The 26,597-nt window shown below is 43.2% G+C and overlaps 1 protein-coding gene across 1 annotated transcript in view; it reads right to left on the bottom strand.

The window, feature by feature from the left end:
* The window catches only part of PAPPA (pappalysin 1), a 281,949-nt gene that overhangs the window by 143,181 nt on the left and 112,171 nt on the right, over window positions 1-26,597 (bottom strand). The window contains exons 8-9 of the mRNA XM_075560393.1: window positions 11,899-12,027; window positions 4,826-4,917 (exon numbers count right to left, since the gene is read on the bottom strand). Of these exons, the coding sequence (XP_075416508.1) occupies window positions 4,826-4,917; window positions 11,899-12,027 (221 nt within the window). The remainder of the gene's footprint in view (window positions 1-4,825; window positions 4,918-11,898; window positions 12,028-26,597) is intronic.

Below are 26,597 nucleotides of genomic sequence, written 5' to 3'. Positions count from 1 at the left end.
GCTGCCCGCTCTGAAAGGGATCACATCAGAAGGTTCTGGGTAGAAAAACAACGCAGAACACAATTCAAATCCATTAACAAAAAAGCATTTACTGGTTGAATGGAGGCCCCTGGAACTGTGATTGCTGTAGCTCAGAGTCACTTTTAAGGCCTGGAATTCGACTAAACAGCAGCATGGGCTAGAAAGTAAACAATAACACGTGACAAGTACACACTTCTTAGAAGGATCCATCAGGTGAAAGCAAAGGGGCAGCATCTGCCGAAGAACAACGCTCAGAAGGACAGGAGGAGCAGACATGGGAAACAGAGGGGAGGAGGTGGGGTATTACAACATGGGGATTGCAATTCATGATATGAAACAAAATGTGGACGGATCGTTGAATGGAAGTTGATCTGCTCTGTAAATCTTCACTGAAATAGCAATAACAAATGAAATAAACCAAAGAAACACACACACACCTACATAATTAAGAAAAAAATCTCTGGAAGGGACCCTCACCCAAAACAAGACCCTGCAGAGCTACTAGTAAGCACACCATGTGGTACAGCACTGCACGCTATGTGGCAGTGGTGGAAAAGTGTCTTGGGTCCCCAGTCTAGCTACAAATGACACTGAGAAAATGAGATTCTTACATTTTACACTGCTCTAGTGGAAGTCATTTTTTCTCATTGGGATGGGTATTCTGTAAATCTAGGGAAAGAATGCAGATAATAAATATCCAAAAAGATGGGTCCTAGGATTTACACCCTCCCCCCCGCCTTTTTCTGGTTGAGGGCATGGAGTCTTAGTCAAGGCTGCATGTCACAAGCCCAGAGTTTCTTTTCTTACACGCCTGCTCTCTTGGCCACTGTCTTGAGCAAGGTAGCGACTAGAACAGGGTCCACCTCAGCAAAGCTTCCCACATGCCAGCTCCCTTGATCTGACTCATTCAAGCTGGACCTGCTAGGACTCGAAGGTCATGGTCTAATTTGTAGCATCTCCTTTTGCAGGAAGATTGTTTTCCAGACTTAAGACCCATGAGATTTGTCCTTGGAGTATAGCCCGGAGGATGGGAATCTCTGGACCTGCCCCTTTCATCCTGGACTGTTTTGTGCCTGTAGGAGTCTCTACAGTACATTCAAAATGGTCAGTGTGTGGTGCGAATGTCACAAAACTCCACTCAAAACAGCAAAGTAGTGGAGCTCCTTCTGGGGACACTGTTCACATCACGGAGAGTTCTGTATTGTCACGTGTTGCATCGCTTCTTTCACAACTCTATGCTCTTCGGGTATGACCTAAGGCTCTCCAAGATCGAGAGCATCTATTTTGCAGGTCACTTTCCATAGTCTGACTATGTTGGTGATGCAGATAGCTGATGTGCATGTCTGCAAATGAAAGGTTAGAAGTTCAAGTCTACCCAGAGTGGCCTTGGAAGAAAAACTCAGTGATCCACTTTCCAAAAATAAGTCACTGAAAACTCTAGACAGCCCAGTTCTTCTGCTCCGACACGGATGGAATCAGCAGATGTTGCAGACACGTCGATGGGACTTTGATCACAGGGAGCTCCAGACTGAGAGCCTGGCTTTCAATCTCAACTCCACGAATTAATCCTGTCAGAAGGTTCGCCTTAGCGGATCTCCCTGTGTCTGGACTTCTTTTTGGAGAAGTATGATAATCAAACACAATGTTGTGAGAGTGAAATTTTACAAGCGTGCTTGCCACGTAATAGGAAGTATCACCAGCATCTCCAGGATACACAGAATGGCAGTGAGCCCTGGTGGTGTAGTGGTTATGTGTTGGGTTGCAATCTGCAGGGTCAGTGGTTTGAAACCACCAGCAGCAAATTTGAGAAAAAGACCAAGCTTTCTACTCCTGTAAACAGTTATGGTCTCAGAAACCCATCCAGAGTCACTATAAGTCAGCAATGACTTGCTAACAGTGAATGTGTTTACTTGTTTGCTTGTTTTTGGAGTCTTCACCCTCCTGGTTACTCCTTCCCTCCATTTTTTCCCCCTCTCAAATCATTCCGTTGACAAAGCCAGAAATCCACCGGTCTGGTACAAACCAGTCTTTTTTCCCAGAGGAAAAGACTAAAAGATACAGGGACGCCTACAGTGAGTGATTCCCAAAGCAAACTGAGACAGAACCTGCAGCTCAGGAATAATTCTGTTTCCCAGCCCCCACTCCATTTGCCTAAAATTCAATTTTTTCTCCAAGAAAGGGTGAGCTCTGTCATAGAAGGTTCCTCTCCTCTCTTCATCCAGCTGCAAACAATGGAGGCTAGCCAAGCCATGGACAGCACACCTTTTTGGGAAAGGGTCAGAAGGCAGCTACGTAAGCTCTGTGGGCGGTCTGGTCTAGTCAACAGGACTCAACTCCATTGCGGCAGAGAGACAGAAACCCTGGACATTACACACATAAAAGAGTGCGTCTGTGTTCCAATTGAATCTCTTTACAAAAAGAGACAGGGGACCCTGAGCCCTGAGAGACAGGTAATGAACCTCGTCCAGGTCAATGAGTTTCTGTCAGAAGCCTCTTTAGCTGTGCTTCACCGCTGCAGAATCCTGAAGCCACGTAGAACACGGATGCCAAGGCGGTTCGCCTCCACATCCTACCTTCTTCCCAGAAACATTTAATTTAAGGCTCCATTTGCTGCCTTGCTGGTGAGATAGGTGTGCAGAGCTGGTGGTGCTGCGCTTCGAAGATCAAAACCACCAGCAGCTTCCGAGGGAGAAAGACTGGGCTTTCTACTCCTGTAAGCAGTGACCGTGTTAAACACCCGCCGGGAGTTGCTATGGGTCAGCACTGACTGAGGGCAGTGAGTTTGGTGAGTGAGAGAGGTAGGACTTCTCCAACCTGGTGTGGGAGGAAGGATAGGTGTTAAGAGGCTGAGGACACTAACCACAAGGGTCTAGCTCAAGAAAAGCCCAAGTAAAATAGTCATAACCAGCACCCTCGCAGCCATACAACTGAGGATGCCTGGCAACCTCCTTCCCATTGACCAGAGGGAAAACGGAGGCTCCGGTGGGAGAAGCTGTACTGTAAGTTCTAGAACTGGGATGGGTTCCTGTTCTGTATTTTAGGCGAAGGCTCCTTCCACTGTTTCACTGGACTAATATCAAGCTTCTACTGAGAATGCTACTCAAATCAAGCGAGAGAGAAATCTTCAGCTTACAACACATACACACACACACACACACACACACACCCTTGTGCTCCCCATAGGTCTGTGCCTGAGCCACACCTGTACTGACCAGCTCTGCCATGTTGCTCAGGCCTTGCTCGATGTCAAACCAAGTAGCAGGTAAGGTGCTCAATGTATGTGTTCCAAGGATTAAAAGGTAAACCACGCACGGCCTCCCCCTCATGGAACTCATAACCTATAAGCAGAAAGGAAGGTCTAAACACACCCCAGTAATTCGCTGCAGATGTCAGGACGCGATGACTGCTTCTCCCCTGTAGCTCTCCCTGAAAATTGCCTTTCAGTGAGAAACCTTTGCACCAATGTTTTCAGCCCCATTTCCCCTCTGTAGCTGCCCCTTCCCGCTCAGACGGAGCACCTCTGTCTTTTGTCCTTGCAAATGAATTGTGATTCGTTTGCACCTCCAGCCCAGGGGATTAGCTGAGGGACCTTTGATCTTCAGGTATCGATTTGCATCTTAAAGGAAGTATGATCTCATCTGGACCAGCTCAAAATTCCATCCCTGCCCCCCAGCCTCCGTCGGTTTACCAGCCCCAGGCTGCCCTGGGCCTCCCAAGTGGGGCTGAAACCAGACCAGCCAGACTCTTGGAGAAGGCCGAGGAAAACAAACCTCCTGTCAGCTCGCTAAAGGTGGGAAAAGGAGGAGTGTTTTCTAAACATAGGCTCTTCTGTTAGTCTTCTCTCTCAGCCAAGCTTACGAGTCTCCAGAAACGACCCCAGTGCCCTGTTCCTGGGACCTAGATCGAGGTGGCGGTGCCAAGTGAACAGAGCATGGGCTTGAGAACCTGAGAGAATCAGGTTCAAGTCTTGCTTCTGTCCTCCTCCCGTCTGGCCTGTGAGACTGAGAACAACATTTATACTCTCTCTGGCTGTTTTTGTTTAAATCTCCAAAGGAATCTTTTTGGTTTCTGATATTTTTTTCATTTCCAATGGAGGGGAAAAAAAACACTACTGTAAAAGTACTGAATATTACCATTCACCCTGGATCAATGATGAGGGACAATACGCCAATAAGTACGCTCAAGCTTGATTAAAAAAAAGTTACCTGTCCACACTATCATGTGTGAGATTATAAACTCCATGAGAGCAAGGATCATGGCTGTGCTTTCTTTCTGTGTTTTTAAACACCTTCATAGTCCCTGGCATCCAAACTAGACTCTGCCACATGGAAGTCACTAAATAAACCTTTGTGGTCCGAAGAAGTGAATGATTTATTTACAGTGCTGATTCGTTTGGGGCCCCTGGTCAGTACTCTCACCCTGGCCGAGCCACTTCTGACTCGGCGACCCTTGAGGACAGAGTAGAACTGACCCGTGTGGGTTCCTGAGAAGGCCTCTCTTTAAAGGAGTAGAAAGCCTGGTCTTTCTCGCATTCCTACGTGGGACAAGCAGTATTCAGCCGCTAGCAGAAGGATTGGCTGGTGATTCAAGTCCATCCAGAAGTACTTGTAAAGAAACACCTAGACACTTCCGTCTGAAACTTCAGCTGTTGAAAGCTGCCAGGAGCATCATTTTACTCTGACCCACACGGAGCCTTGCGAGTCAGGCTCAATCCAAGCACCGGTGGTTATTGGTGCCTGCGATGGAGGCTGATCCACTCTCTGGGCATCCGCATCTCTGACTTAGAGGAAGGGCAGAGACTTACCAACACAATTGAAGGAGACTTCCTGTCGGCAGAAAAGGGAGCACCCATCTCCATTGAGCTTATTCATGTCATCACATTCTTCACCTTGGTCTCTGTAGAACAGAAGCAGGAAAATCTGTCAGATCTGTTTCGAAACCACAGCTGGAACGGAGGAAATCCTTCCCTGTGCCAACAGAGACTGTGTCTCTGTTCCCTGATCTTCACAGTGGGATGCACACAAAGTGGAGATTCTAGCACAAGGCTGGATTCACTTTATTTGTGGTTTACTGAAGACAAAATTATTAGACAGGATGAGGAAATGAAGGAATGGATTTGAAGGGCATCTTTCTGAGTGAAGTTAGCCAATTACAAAAAGACAAAGATTGGATGAGACCACTGTGCATGTTGGGCTGCTAGCCTTAAGACTGGCAGTTTGAAACCAACCACCAGCTGTTCCAACGGACAAAGATGAAGTTTTCTTCTCCTGTAAACAGTTATGGTCCCAGAAATTCACAGGGGCAATTTGATTCCATCCTATGAGGTCACTATGAGTGAGTCAACATTGACCCAATGGGAGTGAAGTTATATTAATATTTTAAAAGGCAAGACAAAAGTTTGCATACCAAAAGAAATAGACATTGATGGGAGGGCAGGGGGAGTAATCAGACAGAGGACAGACCGGTGTTAACTTGGGGAAAGGGGAAGATAATATGACAAGAGAAAGATAAAATAATCCTACAAGAGGGAAAATAAAAAACCAAGGTGGGCGGGGGAGGGGGTAAGACAAAAGAAGTTCTTGAGAGGTTGGTAAATTGTTTAGGTAGCTGAAGGCAAACATGAAGATTGGGTAGGCAACCTCCCACCCAATTCACAATATTTGTTTTTAAAGGCACAGAAACTCATGTAGAGAGAGTTTTATATAAAGGTTAAGTCCACCTCAAGTAAACATTCCTACCCAGTGCTGCCCAAGCCCACAAGTCCAACATTAACCCATATGTCTGACACCAATCCACAAAGTCCCTCTCCATCTCACGAAACACACACAATGATGCCGACTGCAGGAGGAAAGCTGAGTCAGTGAATGTGTAAGCATCTCAGTGCTGGCAGGGGTCTCCACACGGCTGCTCCAGCACCCAGGGCTGCATCGGGGTAGGTCCATACGGCTTCTCCTTGGGGATGTCTTTCAGGAAGTCAGCCTTGCCAGCTGAATCAGGGAACTGGCTAAACCAGCTGCACCCTGATCCCACCATCACAAACCGAGAGACCTGAGAACTAGAAGGCAAGGTTCATCCAGCCATTTATCGCTCAGCCCTTCAATTAACCCCACATGTGTTTATAGGCCAGGTTGGCACAATAAACTTTATCAGGTGTTTTAAAAAGAAAAGAAAGAAAGAATGAAGGGTGAGGCTTACTGTTGGGGCCCCAAGACCTTAGTACCTTTCAGGTCTGGACCTGAGCTTACCCCTGTGGGAGAATCATTAGCCGTTTAGTGTCAAAAGGGCAATACCAACCCCATAACAAAAGTCTGAGGGTTAGGAATGACAGGGGAATTAGGAAGGCTGAAACCCAAGGAGGAGGCTGGATAAGGGAGAACAGGGTGAGAGAAAGGGAACGGTTGAGTTGCAACTACCCATGTATGGAATGCTGAATGTAAGGCTGATGGTCTGCTCAACACATCTTTACCTAATTCATAAATAGTTTTAAAAAAGGAATGAATGAATGGACAAGCAAGTAAATTATTAGACTCTGTTCCATTAATGCCTTGAAAATGGTCAAGCCAAAGGATATTTTGGAGGTTCTACCATATAATGTCCCTTCACTACACACTGTTCTAACGTCTCCCTCCTGCCTCACTCTCAACTCCCTCAACACACTTTAAGGTACGGCTTTTTCCATCCACACCCTCAGATTTAGTCATCTTTTTGTTGGAAAGTTTTGCCTCCGCTGTTGGGTGTGTCGTTTCAGGGTGTCAAGAAATCCAAGGCCCTGGAGACTCGGCTGCTAAGAAATCAAAAATGCCCCCACTTGTTTTTGCTGGGATTATTTCCATCACCTAAGGATGACTTTGCAAGGGTGGAGATGGGCAGATACTGAGCGCTGCTCTTCAAAGGGCCCTAGGAGAGGTGGAGGAGCAAGAACTGAAGGTCTTGCTGCTCTCTGGGAAACTCTTACTTTCAGGAACAGAAAACCATGCTCAACGCTAACAGTGTGATCCTGGGCATGTCCCTTGGTTTCACCGTCTGAGCTTCCCAAGCCCTGTAAGTGCTAGCTACATTGGCTATTTAAATTGAAATGAAAACAGAATACACTTGTCACATTTCAAGTGCTCAATACCCACACGTGACTAATGGTTTACGACATTGGACAGCACAGAATACATTTCCATTATTGCAGAAAAATCCATGGGACAGTTCTACTCAATACACTGACCCTCAATCTCCTCACCTGTGAAAATGGAGAGAATTATCTCGCTTGCTTATGGCTGGCTCAAGGAGAGAATGCAACTGATGGTGGTTGGGGCAGTGTGGGTCACTGTAGCTGCTCAGAATCACAACTCCCCTCCTGCTTTGAGTGTGTGACAGCTGCCCCTCCTTCCTCAGAGACCAGCTGGGGCCCGTCACAGCAGGAGGCAGCCTCATACTTTTCCTTTCACCTGGCAATTAACACCCAGGAGAATGTTTGTTGCTTTTAGAAGGTGTCAGAGTAGCGGGTAGTGTCCTCTAATCAATCCTTAAGATGACCAGAGCGTTGCATTGATCTCCAAAGGGCTGTCCACGGGTCCCCTGTCTGAAAATCCATGACCAAATAGGTCCATTTTTTAACGTTGGACGCAGTGAATCTTACAGGCAGGAAACTGGTGATGATCTTGTGCCTTTCAATTATGTGGAGGAATATATATATATTTTTTAACCTGGGCTGGTTTCCCTAAGCCACAAAGAACTTTTCCAGCCTGCCTTCCCTTCCCACCCAAATAGTATGTTCTATTGGTTTAAGTAAAGCATTAGGATCACCAAAAGCATTTTCTAGGCATGACCAATCCGATATTAGACAAGTTTGGGAAGCCTTCGTTGGCCTTCCAGATTGGAGAGGATGCTTATTTTCTGTGTCCATAGGCCCTACGCTTCATGGATCACCATGTCTGTCAAAGTAAATGTCTAGAAAATAACGATGGCAACATATGTAAAAATATGCCTGATACAACTGATGTATGAATTGTAATGAGTTATAAGAGCCCCCACTAAAATGATCTTTTCATTAAAAAAGAAAAAGACAAAACAAAATAACTATGGCTTGAGGGTCCGCTCTGCTGAGCTAGGCTGTGACTTGTCAGAAGCAGAATCCTCCTCCCCGAGGGACTGGCCCGGGTCTGCAGGCACCACACAGCAGCTCCTCCTTCCTCCCTCAGTTCACTTCACAGGCTTCTCACGTCAAAGACAGGGCCATCCTGAAGTGAATCTAAAGGAGAACCTGGATCTTGCCTTCACACCTTGGTTCTACTACAGTCTGGGTATACGGTTTTCAGAAACACACTTTAATCTCTTTGTGCGTTAGGTATCTTTTCTTTGAGGTATGAGGATAAGATTTCCCTCCTAAGGGTCTTGGGAAAATTCAAGGAGTAAATAACTTAGCACCGTGCAGCTATTTATGTTTGTTCCCTTATTATAATCACTATGATCATTGTGTAGCTGGGCAAAGTAAAAGATTAAGGGCTGAATTCCACTCTAATTAAATGTCTGGTGGTTTGTACACCGCCCCTACCCCGCCCAGAGGTACCTCAGAAGAAAGGCCTGGCGATCTGCTTTCCCAGGACCATGTAGGCTTTCTGAAAACCCCTGCAGCATGCAGGGTCACCAAGAGCCAACAGGAACTTGCTGGGAACGAATGTTGTCTGTGGCTGTGCTGTGTCGTTGTTATAATGCACACCCGGTCTCTAGATTCCTCATCCAATGCTTTTATCTATACACTGCAGACGAAACAGGGAGCATCTACTGCTGTGGAGGATGCCCCGTGATGGGGCACCCATCTATTGAAAGTCCCACTGGGCCTATCCATACTGCTTGGTAAATTCCGTCACGCTTACCATAAATCGGTATGCACCCCTTATCAAAAATCCTATTACCTAGGATGACTCTTTCTTGTTCCCCAAAGCATACGCTTTCTCCCCTCCTCGTAGAGAAGTATCCGTCATCTACATTGACTTTCCCCCAAAGTGTGGCAACATGCATTCGCTACGTGAGATGTAATGTAGTGATGTAACAGGTACTTGATAGAAATCCAGTAAATCAATCTTAGTTAAACATTCTTTAAGAGTCTTATAAAGTTAAGAATATCGTTTAAAATAGTTAACAATAAGTACTAATCATCTTAGATCCTTGAGAAGAGGGCTATTGTGGGCAATCGGTATACTTGGCTCAAAGATGGATGGGTTGGATAATAAATCAGGATCTTAATCTGGTGAGTTTCTTTTTTTACTCTTCGTGCTCTATTTTAGGAAATCCCAATTTACGATTACAGGCTGTCCAAAAGGATTGCCAGGATTTCCTGGCCCTGCTGGCTCTCCAGGTCAAACTTGGACCCACAAATTATAGGGCACTTTCTCCCTAGAGATCCCTGTGCTCAGTTCCATCACACTCGAAGTTCATATTTTAATGTGGAGGAGACAGCCAATAGCTCCCCATTCCCCGATTTTGTTGTATTTGGCAGTAGAAGCAACACCATCATGGTTGGTTGCTGTATTTGAATGATACACACATTGAATCCATTCTCTGACAAGTAAGGGGGATCTTTATCTTCTGCACTCAAAGAACCAAATTCTTTCTTTTTTTTTCCTCCCCAATTCTTTCTAATCAGGAAATTTTCACTGTAATCTAACACTTGGAGATTTTGGACAGTGTAAGACAAGACAAAATAATAATTTATAAATTATCAGGGTTCATGACGGAGGGGGGCAGGGAGGGAGGGGAAAAATGAGAAGCTGATACCAAGAGCTCAAGTAGAAAGCAAATGTTTTGAGAATGATGATGGCAACAAATGTGCCAATGTGCTTGACACGATGGATGGATGGATGGATGGATGGATGGATGGATGGATGGATGGACTGTGTTAAGAGTTGTACGAGCCCCAATAAAATGATTTAAAAAAATAAAAAGAATACCTAAACAAAAAGGGAATTCTTAAATTTATAAGATTAAAATCTTAAAAACTGACCTTTGAAATTATAGATGCAAGAATACCGTATATACTTGAGTATATGCCGACCCGAATATCAGCCACGGCACTTAATTTTACCACAAAAACTTCATCAAAAATATGCTGAAAAACTCGGTTTATACACGAGTATACACGGTATTTTAAACATGGATGTATATCCCTGAAATATATAGCTTGCCCAGACCACTTGAAATCATGAAAATAATCATTACTGATCCTACCTACATGCACATTTAAAAAAGGTCTAATTTTTTTATGAAACAACAACAAACCACTGACAAAGAACAAAACAAAACACATCAAGAAAGAAAAGTGAAAAAAAAGGGTCAAATTTACAGAAATTTGCATTAGTATCTATGCGTACACTGGGCAAGCAGAGTCTTGCATACACTACTGATGTTTTTGCATAACAAGTTGGCAACAGGTAACTCACTGGTCCTCACCTTGTATTACTGAGAGCATGCAAATATTTCCCTCAATGTAAGTCATGATCGGAAAGCGTACTGCTGGCCAGTAACTGATGTGTGTGTGGGTGGGCATGCATGTGCGAATTGTTTTTACTTGTGAAGTGACATCATCTCTGCTGAACTGCGGGATGGACCCTGATTGAACAGCAGAGGGTCCCGGTTCACAGCACGGTTTTGCTTCTGTACCACTAGTGTCACCAAGGAACAGAGGAAAGTCACCAATTACTCCTCCTTCCTCCAGGCCCGATTCCTATGAGCTGATTATGTTCTGCTTATCAGTCATTTTGTCCAGTTGTGAAGCAAATTCTCTCTTTACACCACCCCTCCCTCTTCAAATGGAGGAATTGCAATTCCTTATTGCGCAGGACATTATGTGAAACCCAGCAGTCTCATTTAATGAAGGAATTTCGCCAATAGCTTGTTCTTCCATCACCACACATTAAGTGAACTCAGACGACAGTGTTACAAGTCTCTTAACCATAGTGTGACTTGCAACTACTTTGACATCAAGAAACAATTTTGAACAATGTTACTAAGTTGTTGGTCATTTTTCTGCATTGCAGGATAAAAGCATTCAATTTTACTCCAGAAAACACTCTTATAATTATTCTGGAAGGAACATCTCAAAGATTTTCTTCCTTCTTTCTTTAGCACTGCAGAAGTTTTGATAGTTTCTTGCCCTCATTTGGCAATAATTTATTGACTCTGAGGACAAGGGGATGAATGAACCAGAAACTCACGAAAATCCATTTTTAAGACAGGCAGTCTCATATTGTCCAATAGCACTTTTCTTTTCTGGCTGCCCATGTGGAATCTCTATACTTCCTGACCCATGGGCCTTAGGGTATTCATATTCACATTTAATATTCAATTCTGGAGAATGGTTCACTATTTATGGTTTCCACACTGTGCAAGAGTATTTACATCATTGCTATTTTTTATTGTGCCTTTGATCTACTTTTTACACTGTTTGTAAGGTGTGATACAACAGCAATTATATATACATATATATATGTTGAATTGTAACCAATGTAAATGGTAACCAGAAAAGCATGTGAAAGTAAGTGTTCTCCCTCATTTAAATCGTGTCCTGGTAACCGACTGTTAGCTGCAACAGGAACAACCAGGAGCACACACACACCAACAAGAACAAGGTTATAATGGTCATAAGAGCACAGTGGTAGCTCTGTTGAAATGATATACTCACACACCTGAGAAGTGCACATACCTGAAAAAGAGTCACTGCTTTTTTTTCTGAGGTCAGCAAAAATGGTGGCAGACAAGCTAGTAGGCCAATGGAGGTCCTTGGTACCTCAGAGCGCACCTCAGAGAACAACATAAGCAATTCTATCTAGCATCCCAGCCATCTTTTGACCAAATTATCATCACCCCCTTCTTTGACTTCAATGTACTTACTTCTGGATAATTCCATCACCACAGTATCCACTTCCATGGATGTACATGGCAGCAGGCGATGGCTCACTCTCTTCAGTTCCTGAAATGGTGATGACTTGGTACTGGTACAGACTGCCAAGGCTTAGGTCCCTGGGTAACACACACACACACAAAATCCATTAGCTATGCAAACATAACACTAGGGGGGGAAGAGAAGAGAGACAAGATAAGGGATCAGTCTTGCTCCATCTTGAGATCCCATGGGCACTTAGCTATCCAATAATTTCTACTGTCTAGTGTGGATACGGAACTCCGCTAAGCATGATGGGCCACACTCCAAAGTCTCTGAATGGAACCCACATCAATTGACTGCTAGCCAGGCACATATAGTCCATCTATTATGATAAACGCACAAAGTTGATGTCAAGGAGATCGTTGTACTTAGATCCACTATCAACACTCAGGGCAACAGCAGTCAGTATATCAAATGACATATTTCATTGGGTAAATCTGCTGTACAGGCCTCTTTAAAGCAAGGAGATTACTTTGAGGGCTAAAAGGCCCCTGATGCACACCCATTTTTGCAGACCTGATATTTTCTATCGCTTCATATGCATGTGAAAGCTGGACAATGAGTAAGGAAGACTGCCGAAGAAATGATGCCTTTTAGTATGGGTATTGATGAAGGATATGGAAAGTACCAAGGACTGCTAGAAAAACAAGCAAGTTCATCTTGGCAGAAGTACAGCCAGAATGTTCCTTAGAGGTGAGACTGCATCTCATATACTTAGGACATGTATGTGGAGAGAGACTAGTCCCTAGGAAAAGACATCATGCTTGTTCAGCAAAAAAGTGGAAGGCTTAGCCAGACTGCAGTAAAGCACCAATGAATCACACAACATTCCTCTAGTTCTTGAATTCTCTACCTGCCCCCTCGCCCCACACACACACTCCACACTATCATGACCCCAGCTCTACCTTCGAAACCTGGCTAGAATAGAGCATGTAGAACAGTGCAAATAAGAGCTCTGGACACATGGAATCCAGACAGGTAAACCGTCTGGGAGCAGTATGGGAATTGAAAAACCATGAGGGTAGGGGAAGTTGGAGGCAGAAGGGAGAGAAAGGGGGAAACAATTGCAATGATCAACAAATAACCCCCCCACCCCCACCAAACACACACAAACTCCGAAGGGGAAAAACAACTGAAATGGTGAAGGGAGGCAGCAGATGGTGTAAGACATGAAAATAATCAGAATGTATAGTTTATCAAGGGTTCACGAGGATGGGAGGGTGGGGAAGAGAGAGAAAAAAGAGTAGCTGATACCAAGGGCTCAAGGTGAAAGAAACTGTTTTGAAATGATGATGGCAACACCTGTACCAATGTGCTTGATGCAATTGGTGTATGGATTGGTATAAGAACTGTAAGAGCCCCCAATAAAATGATTTATAAAGAACAAAAGTGGAAGGCTCACAACCAGACTGGCTCCATGGCTCACACCTAACCACAGTGAGGCACCGTGTGTCAATGTGCTGCACACCGGGTCGCTCTGGGTCAGAACAGGCTCGATGCCACCTGGCACCGCTAACGACAATGCACACTGCTAGCTAGATTTTACCTTGATTTAAGCCCTGCAACCACCAAAATTAGCAAGTATTGGACAGTGTATGGCACACAATGAAGATGTATAGGAGAAAAATATCCAGAAAAAAAAAGATAAGACATAAGCAATGACGTACAAGTGGAGAAGCACCATTATCAGACTCTAGGGACTTTATCTGATCTTATTCCTCCATTGAAAGACCTGAGGATGGGCCACATTGACAGGACCAAGCCTTCTCCTTCTTCTGGACATACAGCGATCTCTCCGCTCTGTCACTTGCTCTTCCTTATGTCCCTCAATCTGAAAAAGTAATATTAATCATACCACCCAATAATTTCATGTACAAATCATGTCGGGTGCTGGTGCAGTAAGAATGGAGAATACAAACAACCCTAGAGGGGCCTAGTGTTTTTATGTTTATTTTACAGATGATCAATCTAAGGCATAGAAAGGTCGAACAACTTCTTTATGATCGTATGCTATGAAGTAACATTATATTCTACCCTCCCTCCTTATTTTTTATCTTTAAAAGATTTCCAGGGTGGTGCAGTTAGTGAAATGCACTATGGCTAGGCAGGAGGTTGGTGGTGTGAGCCCACCCAGAAGTGACTCAGAAGGCAGGTCCAGGGATCTGCTTCTGGAAGGTCACAGCCTTGCAAATGCCAAAGAACAGGTGCACTCCAGACGCCCGGGACAACATCCATCAGAACCTGCTCCAGGGCCACCAACCACAACAAACATAGGCTTTCTCATTGGCATCTCTCTAATAACTTCACCTCTTGCAAAGAGATCTCTCATGTTGGAATTGCAGTTCCAGGGCCAGGTGCTGGCAGATTCTCAGCTTGCCTAGATTACACTTCTCTTCTGCAAGTAGGACTTCCTGTGCAATTTCAAAGCTGATGTCCTAGAACCCACCTATACTCCAGGTTACTCTCCTTCCCTTATGGAACCCTTCAGAATGATCTACTTGAACTCATCTTGCCCCCAGATGAACTTGGCTACTGAGAATTATCCTACAGGTAAAGGTAGGTTTATACCATTTTCACGTGGCAAAATCATCACTCCTCTTCCACTTTTGATCATTTTCAAAGAGAGATATTTGTTCTCCTTAATCTTCCAATCAATGACTTATTTTTTAATAATCAGAAGGTCATGAGGAAACACACACACACACCGAGAGAGAGAGAGAGAGAGAGAGAGAGAGAGAGAGAGAGAGAGAGAGAGAGAGAGAGAGAGAGAGAGAGAGAGAATGAATGAAGAGAATTCCTATCAGATGCCAGAGTTTGGTGGCGGGGATTTTACAAACAAAAGGATGATGAGCAAAGTTTCTCCAGTTCTCATCCTGTCCGTTATTTCAGCTGCTGCGAGAGGTGAGGACTGGGGCTGTTTGGACAAGGCCCCCACGATAACAGGTGCACGGCGATGGCGATGCCCATCTCCTGGATCACAATGCAATAATGCATCGGAGTTGAGCACTGACTGAATGGCTCTGGGGAAGACCCAGCTAGCCTGAAAATATTGGGGATAGCACCCCAAAAAGGAGCTCCCTTTAATCGCACTGGAGCAGTAAGTCGCATTGCAGGCAGAGCAGAAGTCCCTTGGCACTGCTTTGGTGCTCTTCATTAATGAAGATTAAGTAGATGAAGAACACATAAAAATCTTGAGATACTGAATATATGCCTAATGACCCTGAAACTTTCTGGAATGCCAGCATGTTGGCAAGATCCACCAGCACCATCCTCTGCCTTTAAAAAAATCTCATAAACTATTTCAGACCAACTCTTGATTAATAGACGTATGGGCTTTCTCGTGGTGCTGCTAAAATTGGAGTATTTGGGGGTGAGGCATAGTTTTCCCAAGGGGTACATGAAAGCACACCATAAATATGTCATGAAGTCTATTGCATATTCATTCTGTTCCAGAATAGGGGGATCTGTTTCATATGAAGCAGATATGGCCACGTTATGGAACAGAATGTGAAATTCGCTTCAGGTTACCTCCTAGGACACAAGGTATATAGTTACTGTCTGAAACACACGGGGCACTTCTACAGGGAAGCACGAGAGTGTAAAAAGTAATTTCTCAACAGTGAGTTTTTCATGGGTGTCACAAATGGTTTATGGCTAATCATATTTAAGGTAAGGTGCTCTGTTAATATTTGTGAATGCTTCTCTCCTCCCTCCACTTCTCTTTCCCTCCTCCTTCTCCTCCTCCTTCTGCTCAATCAACATCAGCCTGGGGGTGAGCAAATACATGTTTCAGCCAGGGGTTTGCTGCTTCCTGGCAGGGCACTCACTGGCAGGACAGGGGCTTGACGCCTCTGAACCTACTTCAAGTCCATCATCAAACTGGGCCTCCAGCATCCCCCTGCAGATTGGTGTGGGAAACTGTAGAGCACGTACGCGCCCAGGCTATGGCAAACAGTTAATAAATAAATGCCATCCCATTATCGTTAACACTTCATTCTCACAGGTCTCGTTCACTGGAGATAGACTCGGTTCTTTACAAGCAAAGGGGTGAAGCGGCAGGTCACCACGTGTAGCCCTGGGTGAGGAAACCCACGAGAAAGGGTCACGATTCATCATCTATGTCGTGGTTCGGTGGAAAGTCTCTCTCCTCCCTCATCATTTGGCTACATCACCCACAGTGCCTTGCAGCTTCGCCCTTCCCAGTGGCCCATTGCAACTTCTAAACAGTCTGGACCCAAACACTATTGTCTGGACTCCAGGGCACAAGCTGGCTCCAGTAACGTCGCCTGCAGATGGACCCTCCTTCTAGTACCACAGAGAACGCACATCTGATGGGCGGAGAAAGTTTAACAATTCTCTCTCTCCCCAAACTCTTGGTGCGTGGCGCGGGCACCAGCATCTCACGGAGGCCTGACAGCAGCTCTGTGTGGTGCGAGCAGGTATCCCAAGTTTTCAGAGAGGGAAACAGATGCTCCAAGTCGTCTGTGAAAAGACGGGGATGGGGAGGCAGATAATGGATTTCACTGGAGAATCCCTGAAATACAGTCACATGTTCTCCAGGTTAACGTCCGAGGGAATGCTACACAGTGGTTCTTCTCTCAAGAACGGAGGCAGACTGGCCTGCTCTCAGAAGAATCAGCTGGTGATTCCGTGAAGGCATTGCCAAAGGTTAGGACCTATTTCATGGTTGGTCTGGAAGGAGGGCCTTTATGTTAGGTTGCTCCTTTCAGCTGCTCTCAAAGCCATCTGGAAAATCTTACCCTGTCACTGGAGCTCCTCCCCTCCTGGACCTCCCACATCCAGGCAGCCTGGCCCGGCATCCATGGCCCTCCTCTGCCTCCCTGCTGCCACCTGGATGGCCGGCACAGTCTCTACCTTGCCCTCCTCTATGATCTCCTGCCTCAGTCGTGCCAACACCATCCAAGTATTCTTAGCTCTAGCCTCACTCTCACACTCAGAATCTCCTCAGTTAGAGCAATGTTGGGAGAGCGTCACCCAACTGAAGCTTCTAATTCATTCTTGTTTGGAAGTAAACACTGTAACCTCTCACTGGAGATGCAACTCTTTGAGCCAATTCTGATTCCTTTAATGAAATTGTGAAGTTCAGTTCAAGAATAAACTACGAACCATTTTATTATTTCATCACCAATGATCCCAAATGGCATAATGCTCGAGTTTCAGCTATGCACATGCAGGTGTCAGTGTGAGGGTGCTGGGCTTGTGTGGCCCGTGTGGAGAGGCTCTGTGGAATATCCCGTGACTGCCTTTGCCTATCCTTTCCTGCTACGTTTTTCAGTATCCAGCCACCCCTTCCCTCAGATGACTGTCTGCCACAGGTCTGCATGTCTAGAAATAAGAAACCAAACTCCTGCCACTCCCAGTGAAGTCTCTGGATGCCTCAGAAAGTTCAACCTGATCATAAACGTATATAAAATTATGGGACTTATGTGAATATATTTATAGGTTCAGTAGTGGGGTAGCAGGTGGACATTGGGCCCCTTGCACACACTCTCTCAATACAATAGCACCTTGCTCAGCTAAATGGCGATTTCATGATACCCACCTTCCCGACATGATCACTAAAGACAGACGTGGTGAAGAAAGCTGATGGTGCCTGGCTATCAAAAAGATAAAGCGTCTGGGGTCTTAAAGGCTTGAAGGCAAACAAGTGGCCATCTAGCTCGGAAGCAACAAAGCCCACAGAGAAGAAACACACAGCCTAAGTGAATACAAGGTTTTGAATGGACCAGGTAGCAGACACCAAGGAACAAAAAGCATCATTGTGTGATCACCTTCCTCACATAAACGCTGAAGACGAATGTGTGCATAAGTAAGTGTGGTGAAGAAGGCTGATGGTGCCTGGCAATTAAGAGATATAGCGTCTGGGACTTAAAGGCTTGAAAGTAAACAAGCGGCCATGTAGCCCAGAAGCAACAAAGCCCACATGGAGGCAGCACACCAACATGTGTGATCATGAAGGACCGAGGAGACCATGTTTCAAACAACAAAGGTGGGGGGAAATCATATCACCATGAATAAGGGGAGTGCGTGATGGGGACCCAATGCCCATCTGTAAATAGCTGGACATCCCTTGCAGAGTGGTTGTGGGGAGGAGATGGGTCACTCAGGGTTCAGTGTAGCAACAATGAAACTCAAAACCTTCCTCTAGTTCTTGAACGCTTCCGCCGCCCCCAATTATCATGATCCCAATTCTGCCTTGCAGACTTGGTTAGACCAGAGGATGCACAGCGGTGCAGTGGGGATCTGGAAACACAGGGAATCTAGGATGGATGAAGCCCTCAGGACCAGCGGTGAGAGTGGTAACACCTGGAGGGGAGGGGGTGTAGAAAAGGAGAACCGACCTCGCAATCTACGTGTAAGCTCCTCTCTGGGGGATGGGCAACGGGGAGGTGGGTGAGGGGAGACACCGGGCAGTGTAAGGTAAGATAAAATACTAATTTATAAACTATTACGGTTCATGGGGGAGGGGGAAGCAGTGAGGGAGGGGGAGGGGGGAGAAAGGAAAAGGAGCTGATTCCAGGAATCCAAGTGGAAGGTGAATTTTGAGGATGAGGGCAACGAATGTATAAGGGTGCTTTACTCAATTGATGTATGTATGGATTGTGACAAGAGTTGTCTGAGCCCCAATAAGATGATTTATTAAAAAAATAAATGCGTATCAACACAAGCTCCTGATCAAGTTTAGTTACTTATTGTTGCCAATTCGATCCAGGCTCAAATGATCTGCGGAACTCAACAGCACTGCCTCCCCCAAGGCTTCCACAACGTCAGCCTGTATAGAAGTAGCCTACCCCATTTCCCCTTGCAGGCAGCTGATGGATTGGAACTACCGACCTTTCAGTTAGCAGCCAAACACTTAACCACTGTCCCAGCAAGGTTCTCTTCAATGTAGTTCCATATCATAAAATACTTACCTCAAGGGTACTACTATACAACGGAGGAGGTTAAACCCTTATGACATAGTTTTTAGCAAAATTACTTACTAAATCAAATGCTAGTTTAAAGTTAATACCGTAACAGGTCAATTAAAACACCCGAAATCTGTCGCCAAGCCATGCCACTCTCTCTCTCTCTCTCTCTCTCTCTCTCTCTCTCTCTCTCTCTCTCTCTCTCTCTCTCTCTCGGCCTTCTTATCTTTTAATTAGGATGCATGATTCTTGTCTTAGACGCATGAAGGTAAAATTGGAAATGGGAACTTGAGGAAGAACGAAGACATTCGCCGCACGATACTTCCTCCCGAAAACCCTCACTGTGCCACCGATGAGTCTTTCTTGATCTTCTGCTGTCTCCGTATCCTAATGACCAGTTACCACAGCCTATTTACATCTCTGTGGTATCTTCTTTTCTCCCCAAAACCATTTTATTAGGAGCGAATCCAGACAGCCAACCATCCCACAGTTCAATCATATCAAGCAGTGTTGTGCAATCGCTACCACAACCAGGCCAAAACACGTTCTTCCTTCTTGAACGGCTTGTTATCTGCTCCCTCTACCCCCCACTCCCCCGCCCGACCCCCTAGGAAACCTGATTCTAGTAGCTATCTCTATAGATTCACACATCCTGGTTTCACTATACCTTTTTGAAATCCTACCTTTGCTTCTTATGAGTTGTTATATGCTAGGTACAATGCCTGGCAGCTTATCACGTATAGACTGTATAGAATCTCATGTAATCGAGGTGTGTAATTTCCTTGCTTTTTAGATGCCTCCTTTGTAGACCTGCCCCTGTTGGGGTCTGAGGCTGGAAACCTTTACAAGAGCAAAGAGCCCCATCCTTCTCCTTCGGGCCTGGCGATTAGCAACTCGCCACACCACCGTGAAGGTGAACTGGGGGCGGGGGGGGGGGGGCGGTTACTGCTTCTGTACTAGAGAATCTACAAGAAACTGAAACGTTGGAAGGTCCATAATCACACTGGGTTGGGGTCATGGGTCTGAATTAGTCTCACTAACTTAGTGTTTTCCAGAAGTGGAAGTCACCAGCAAAGCCGACAAAGACAGCAGACAACATTCCAAAAGAGAGAATTTTAACTAACTAGAGTGTGCATGCAAAGACCGACGGGAAAGATCTGCAAGTCCAGAAAAATAAGTTGCTTTAAACCGTTAACCACTGCCACTGACTCACCACTGAAGCCATTGGGACAAGCCATTTCCTCTCTCGTTGATCACTAGTGTCTTCTTTCGTGAATGGGAAATCTGGGAGGGATGTGAAGCTCAGCCCTGCATCCATAGTTCACATGGAATGAGGGGCTAGTCTGGTATCTGTTTTTCCTGGGCATTTCTACAGGCCAGGAGCTGCCTCAGCAGTTACGATTCTGCACTGAGAATGGGTGTAGGTCAAGACCTACCACCCAGATTGTCTGAGCTGGAAGATGTGGTGGGACCACCTAGGGTGCCTTTGGCCCAGGAAAAGCCAAGTATTCCAGTCCAGCCTTGGGCTAACAAGCAGAGTAATGCCTGGGCACCTGGTACATCAGCTCCGGCCAAGAAGTGGGAAGGGAAGAGAACAATCACTTGCTGAACTTGATGTGACGTGGCAGGGAGTTTATACATGGCATTCTTACAGCTAGAACTAGAGAACATTTCAATCATGTAGAAAAAAACACAGAGAACTCTGTAACACCTGCACATAGACTTATTACCTCGCTTTACCAAATTATAGTATGTCACCATATTGTCCTAGTATCATTTCTTTTCAGTGTGAAAGAAACCAAAACTACAGATACAATTCAATGGTACCTATAGACTAAAAAAAAACCCAAACAACTTTTTGTACATGTACATTATTTTGCGTGGTTAAAACTTCATATATACTTTAATACTGTGTTTATCACTATTCAGCTTACTATTTCTATTTTTGGCTCACATCGTTTTTGTTTTTAATGAATTTTGAATTGTGAATTAGATGAGGCGGTTTTACATTTCATACTACCAACCCTGCATTTAACAGTTCAACCCATTCGTCAGCTTCGTCACGCCCACTGTCTATCCCAATACCCCTCTCCCCTCTTATGGATCTCTGCTCTCTCTTTCACCCACGTCAATACCTCTCAAGGCTCACATTGTTTCTGAGATCACACATGGTGGGTACAGTGAGATCTAACTCACAGATTCTCATTCTCCAGGGAGTGGTCCCTCCTGATAAGATATCCAAAGTACCTAAAGTGTGTAGTCTCCCATCCTCACTTCTGGGAGCTGTCCTCTCACACTGCTTCCAGCAGAGATTTATTTGTTCTTCTGCTCATACACAGCATATGGAATATTCGTAACCAATGCCATATATTTTTCAATATTGCCAAATTATTCTCCAAATTTACTTCCCCAATTAACACGTCTCTCAACAGATTTACCATTGCTCTAGATCCCTGCCAAAAGTGAGGATTGCCAAACATGTACATATTTGCAATTTGATGAGTATCCAATGGTATTTAATTACTGTAATATTTTGCCTTTTCCTGGTTGCTAACAAGCCCAAGTATGTGTTCAGTACAAAAAGTTGTTTGGGTTTTTAAAAAAATATATGCATATGTATTTTCATATACTGGGGGCTAATCCTTTCTAATTGAAAGGATTTTGAAGTATCATTTTCAAAGTCTGTGACTCCTATTTTTCTTTGTTTATGGTTTGTTGTGAAAAAAAATTTATTTTCTTTATGACCTGGGCTTTTCATATCCTGTTGAATAAGAGTTTTTCTTCACTTGAGTCATAGACTACTCTTTTCCATTTCCTTTTAAGGTTAAGATTTTGACTTTTGTGTGTACTTTCAATCTACCTACAATATAGGATATAAAAAAAATCAGGCCTTATGGATTCCGCCCCCCACCCCACGAACGCTTTATCTAAGATTATTTATGCAATACTGAATTCTTTCACTACTTAATTTTAATACAGCCTTTGATAAATAGCATGTCAATGTCCATCTGAGTCTGTCCTGGCTTGTTTTGTCTCATTGTTCTGGTGCCCCTCTATCATCACACCCCCAGTCCTCTTGCTTAAGTTCTACAGCTTCGCCTATGGGCTCCTTCTATATTTTGGTTTTCTTTCAAGAGTCCCTGGCTTTTCTCTGAGAACTTCAAGTTTCATTTTAAAAATCCTTTTTGGATTTTGATTCGTCTCTTGCAAATTTATAGATGTATTTGGCGAGAAAGGACATTTTTTATGTTATTGTGGTCTCCAATTTATACACTTAAGTAGCCTTTTAATTTATTTAGCTCTCTTTTTATGACTTTCAGAAACAGCTTAAAGCATGCTTCATAAAAATTGTGATGCTTTTTAAAATTCAGAGTGCATTTCTAGCTTTAGACATCGTATAACTATCGTGAATGATAGCATACATGAATGATAAACCTATCATCTACAATTGCACTTACACCTACAAGATGCCTAGAGCTAGGAATTTGCTCAATAAAATTTTACTTGTTTTGTAAATATAATTTTAATATATTTGTAAATATATTTTGTAAGTATATTTTATAAATATACTTGAGAATGTATTTGTATATTTACATATATACTTACATCTATCTGTAGTCTAATAGTCTTTATTTCATAACTAAAATATTGATCTTTAAAAATTGATAGATATTTAGAAGTCCTCATGAACAATTTTAATAATTTCTTGATTCTCATGATTTTGCATGTAGTTTATTACAGGAGAGGAGTAATAGTTTTTCCTTTCCACCTCTCACACCTTTGGGGTCTCATGACACTAGCTAGGTGCAGGGGTATGACTTGGTTTGTTTGACCTGATAATTGAAAGTAATACTGTTAACATTTCACTTGTAAGCATACTTCATACTGTAATTTTTAAGCAAACACCTCTTAATTGCCTTAAAGATTTTCCTTTCTATTCCCAGTTTATTGTTTTCCCCCTCTTTAATCATGAAATAATCTGATGTATCAGAATTTTAAAAATTGTATCTACTAGGATATTCCTGCTTTTAAAAATATCTAATATGTTAGTATTATAAATTATATTAATAGAATATCTATGGTAAAGTTATAGGAACCCTGGTGGCTAGTGGTTTATGAGTTGGGCTACCAACTACAAGATCTGAAGTTCAAAGCCACCAGCTGTTCCGCAGAGAAAGAAGTGGATTTCTACTCCCATAAAGCATTACCATTTCAGAAACCCACAAGGGCAGGTCTACCCTGTCCTACAGGGTCACTATGAGTCAGCACTCACTCAATGGCAGTGAGCTTTTAGTGAATATGGTAATATTACTGTAGCTTCTCATTCCTGCCATAATCTAGTTTGGGTACAAGTGTCTGTGTAAGTGTGTGAGTTTTTAAACATCATTTAATTCTGTTTGTTCATACTATATGTGAGTTTTTACTTCTCAATCATAAATTCAATTAATCCAAATATTTATATATGTATGTGTTGTATGACAGACTGAAACCAGGTTCTGTATGATTCTGATGATTTGTTGTATACTCTAGAACATGGTTAAAATGAGGGTAGACATTTTACATTCCCTAGAAAAATATAGATACACTCTATAATTCAGAGATACACTCTCTATATAATTATAGAGAGACTCTCTATAATTCAATACAGGAGTCGCTGTACATTTATTGAATCAAGCAGACGTTTCTGTGAAGTTTTAAGTTTAGATTGTGACAAGATTTTTGTTGCTGTTGTTTGCTTTCGCCATCAAATTTTTAGAAATGTGTGGGATATATTCGGGTCAGTAATATCTTAATTGTTTAGAAATATCTGAATATCATTAGAGATTTATCACTCCCTGCTTGGTAAGAGTAACTGATTAAATTATAGATATTGATGCTAATTATTTTGTGTCTCCTAGTCAAGGTCATTGTGTATTTTCATTTCATCATTATGAAATATCTTTCTCTTAGTACGTTTTGCATTAATGTTTCCTTTGCCTAACAATAATATTATTTTGGCCAGTACTTAGTAAATGTTTACAATCCCTTAACCTTTGATTGAATTTTTCCTACATGTAATCCAACCTGTGCCTCTCTCTCTTTCTGCAAGTGACTTAAATCTAATTACTGTATTGACTGCTCTGTTGACTTTGTTTCTACCATCTTGATTGTTTCCAATTAATCATGGTTTATGCTTTCATTTTTCCTTTCTTGCCCTCATTTGAATTTATTGGATTTCTTTATTCCCACTCTTGTTTCATCTACTCTTTGGAGGTTACACTTTCTACATTATTTTCTTTTCTTGTTTAAACTACTGGTTATCAAACTCAGTATTTAAGGAAAACTCTACTGTTCTGTCATCAATTTTGGCATGTGAGCTCACGTGTAGTGGATTTTACTCTGTGGCGATCATGTGCTACATTGGCTGAGTCTTGGCTACCCGTGCCCATGTATCTTAGAAGACCACCAAGGGGGAGCCATGGGTGGGTTAATTTCTCAACTCAAGTCTTCCCAGACATGTCTGTGCTGTGTAAGCTCCAATCCGAGGGAGGTAGATGATAGAGGCTGTCGAGTCCCACTCAATCCTTAGGCAAAAAAAACAAACCAAAAATCATACTGTCATGGTAGGAAGGTCCTTCCTTCTTTCCTTCCCGTTATCCTTCATATCTATCTCTCTATCTGTCATCTGTCTCTCCAATATGTCCTATGTCCTTTTACTAACTGCAAAAGTCTTCTCTTAGGAACCCACCTTTATTTCTAAAGGCTTGGTTTGAATTCTCTATTATGAAGGGCCAAAACTTCTCTCCTGCAATAAACAAGAATATTGAATCTATTCAATTGCCCAAATTGATGCTTTCTAAATTCTTGTCCAGATGAGATCAAACATAACATTAGATCAAGAGATTTTGTCTTTCAGTCCAAATTGTCCTTTTCTCCCTGATAGCATATTTTCTCCTCCTCCTCCTCTTTCTTCTTCTTCTTCTTCTTCTTATTATTAAAATCTAGGTCATGACCAAGGGCTTAAGTGGAGAGCAAATGTTTTGAGAATGTTGAGGGCAATGAATGTACAAATGTGCCTGACACAATTGATGTATGTATGGATTTTGATGAGTTGTATGAGCCCCTAATAAAATGACTAAAAAAAAGATTGTTAATTGTATCAATTATAGTTCATCTGAAATGTGAATGGTAAGATGGGTGTTTGCATTGGAAATATTTTTAGATGACCTAGCCCACAAATTTCTACATTCTTTCCCTTATACAAACTTGTGCAACAGAAACGATTTCCAATTTTTAGTCAAGGAAACCAAGCCTCAGTGTATATCAGTGGTTGGCTTTCAAGCAGGGAAGTAATCCTTTTGAAGTAGCTTTTAAACATTAGCTGTTTGACTCTAGAACCTTTGACTTTCCCATGACATTGAGATGGCTCCTTAGATGAGCACAACTGTAAGCCATAGACTCATATCAGAGCAAACACAAAATACTGAAAGTATCTGAAATGAAAGCAACCTGGGGAACTGCCCCTCAGATGAAACCTTATTTCACGCCACTCTATAGAAGTGCAGAGTAAAATAGTCTCCGCTCTAGCACATCTAGGGGGTGGAAGCTGTCTCTCTTTTTTTTTTTTTTAACTTTTTGGGGGAAGCAATGTTATATTATTACAGTTGCTTGATTTTTAAAGCTATTGTCAAGTTCATCCATAATCATATAAACAATTTAGGCTGCTATATAAAAGAAGGAGAAAAAAACACAACTACAAGGTAATTTAAAATTCTATCACCCCAAGGTAGCTATATTTTAGTACCATTTTGGGCAATGCCCTTTGTGTACCTTTTATGCACAAACCCCATACATGTTTGCTTATGGACAGAATGCCCAGTCTGTAACACTGAGTTTTAATGAAAAAAGAACAGAGACGCAGATTCATTGAGTTAACCTTGCCAGCTAACTACATTTATAGTTTTGAGAATCCCCTCCCCACAACATTTTGCATGAATAAAAACATCCCATTTGTTCGTCCAAACAATATGCACGAGTCCTCCCCTCATCCCCCACTTTTATAGGATGCATAGGTGAGTAAAATAGGGCCCTGCCTTGAAGAGCCATGAAAGCTTCTAGGGAAGAGAAGTCATCAAAATGAATGGTTTCAAAACAGCCCAGAATGCATAGGAGCACAGAAGAGATATGTCTTAGCAAGGCTGAGAACAAGAGTGGAGAAGCCTCCTCCCAGGAGAGTTACTGACTCGACCAGAGAAAGACAAGCACAAGTCAAGGCAGGAGAAGGAAGAGAGAACTGGACTTCCAGGCAATGCGAGGGTCTGTTTGGTTGTAGCTTCTCTTGCTAGTTGCCTAACTTGAGGAGAGCAGAGTTGTTGATGGGAGAGAGAACAAACATCCCCCATGAAACAGAACGTGAAGGCATGCAGTGAGTAGCTACCTAGTTTTGCACTGTGCTCTATGGTTAGTTGTCTATTTTGTTTAAAGACAGCTGACACTTCATACATGTCCCTCATCACCGAATGACTCTGGACCCAAATTTCGACTTCTCAAAAGCATGTTGTTCTCAATATTTTTATATCAAAGTCATGTCCACTTGATAGTTTACTGAGTGTAAAAACTATGCCATCCTAAATTCCATCTAAGTATCACCTAGAATTCTTTAGGGGACTCTTTATTTTTGCTTTAAGCAGAAGGTACTTTGATCTCACCTTTTATCACGGGGCTAGGAGGGTTGTTAA

The sequence above is a fragment of the Tenrec ecaudatus genome, chromosome 10, assembly GCF_050624435.1.
Source record: "Tenrec ecaudatus isolate mTenEca1 chromosome 10, mTenEca1.hap1, whole genome shotgun sequence".
Taxonomy (NCBI): Eukaryota; Metazoa; Chordata; class Mammalia; order Afrosoricida; family Tenrecidae; genus Tenrec; species Tenrec ecaudatus.
The sequence above is the reverse complement of the archived record's forward strand: the minus strand, read 5'-3'. Positions and strand labels throughout refer to the sequence as shown.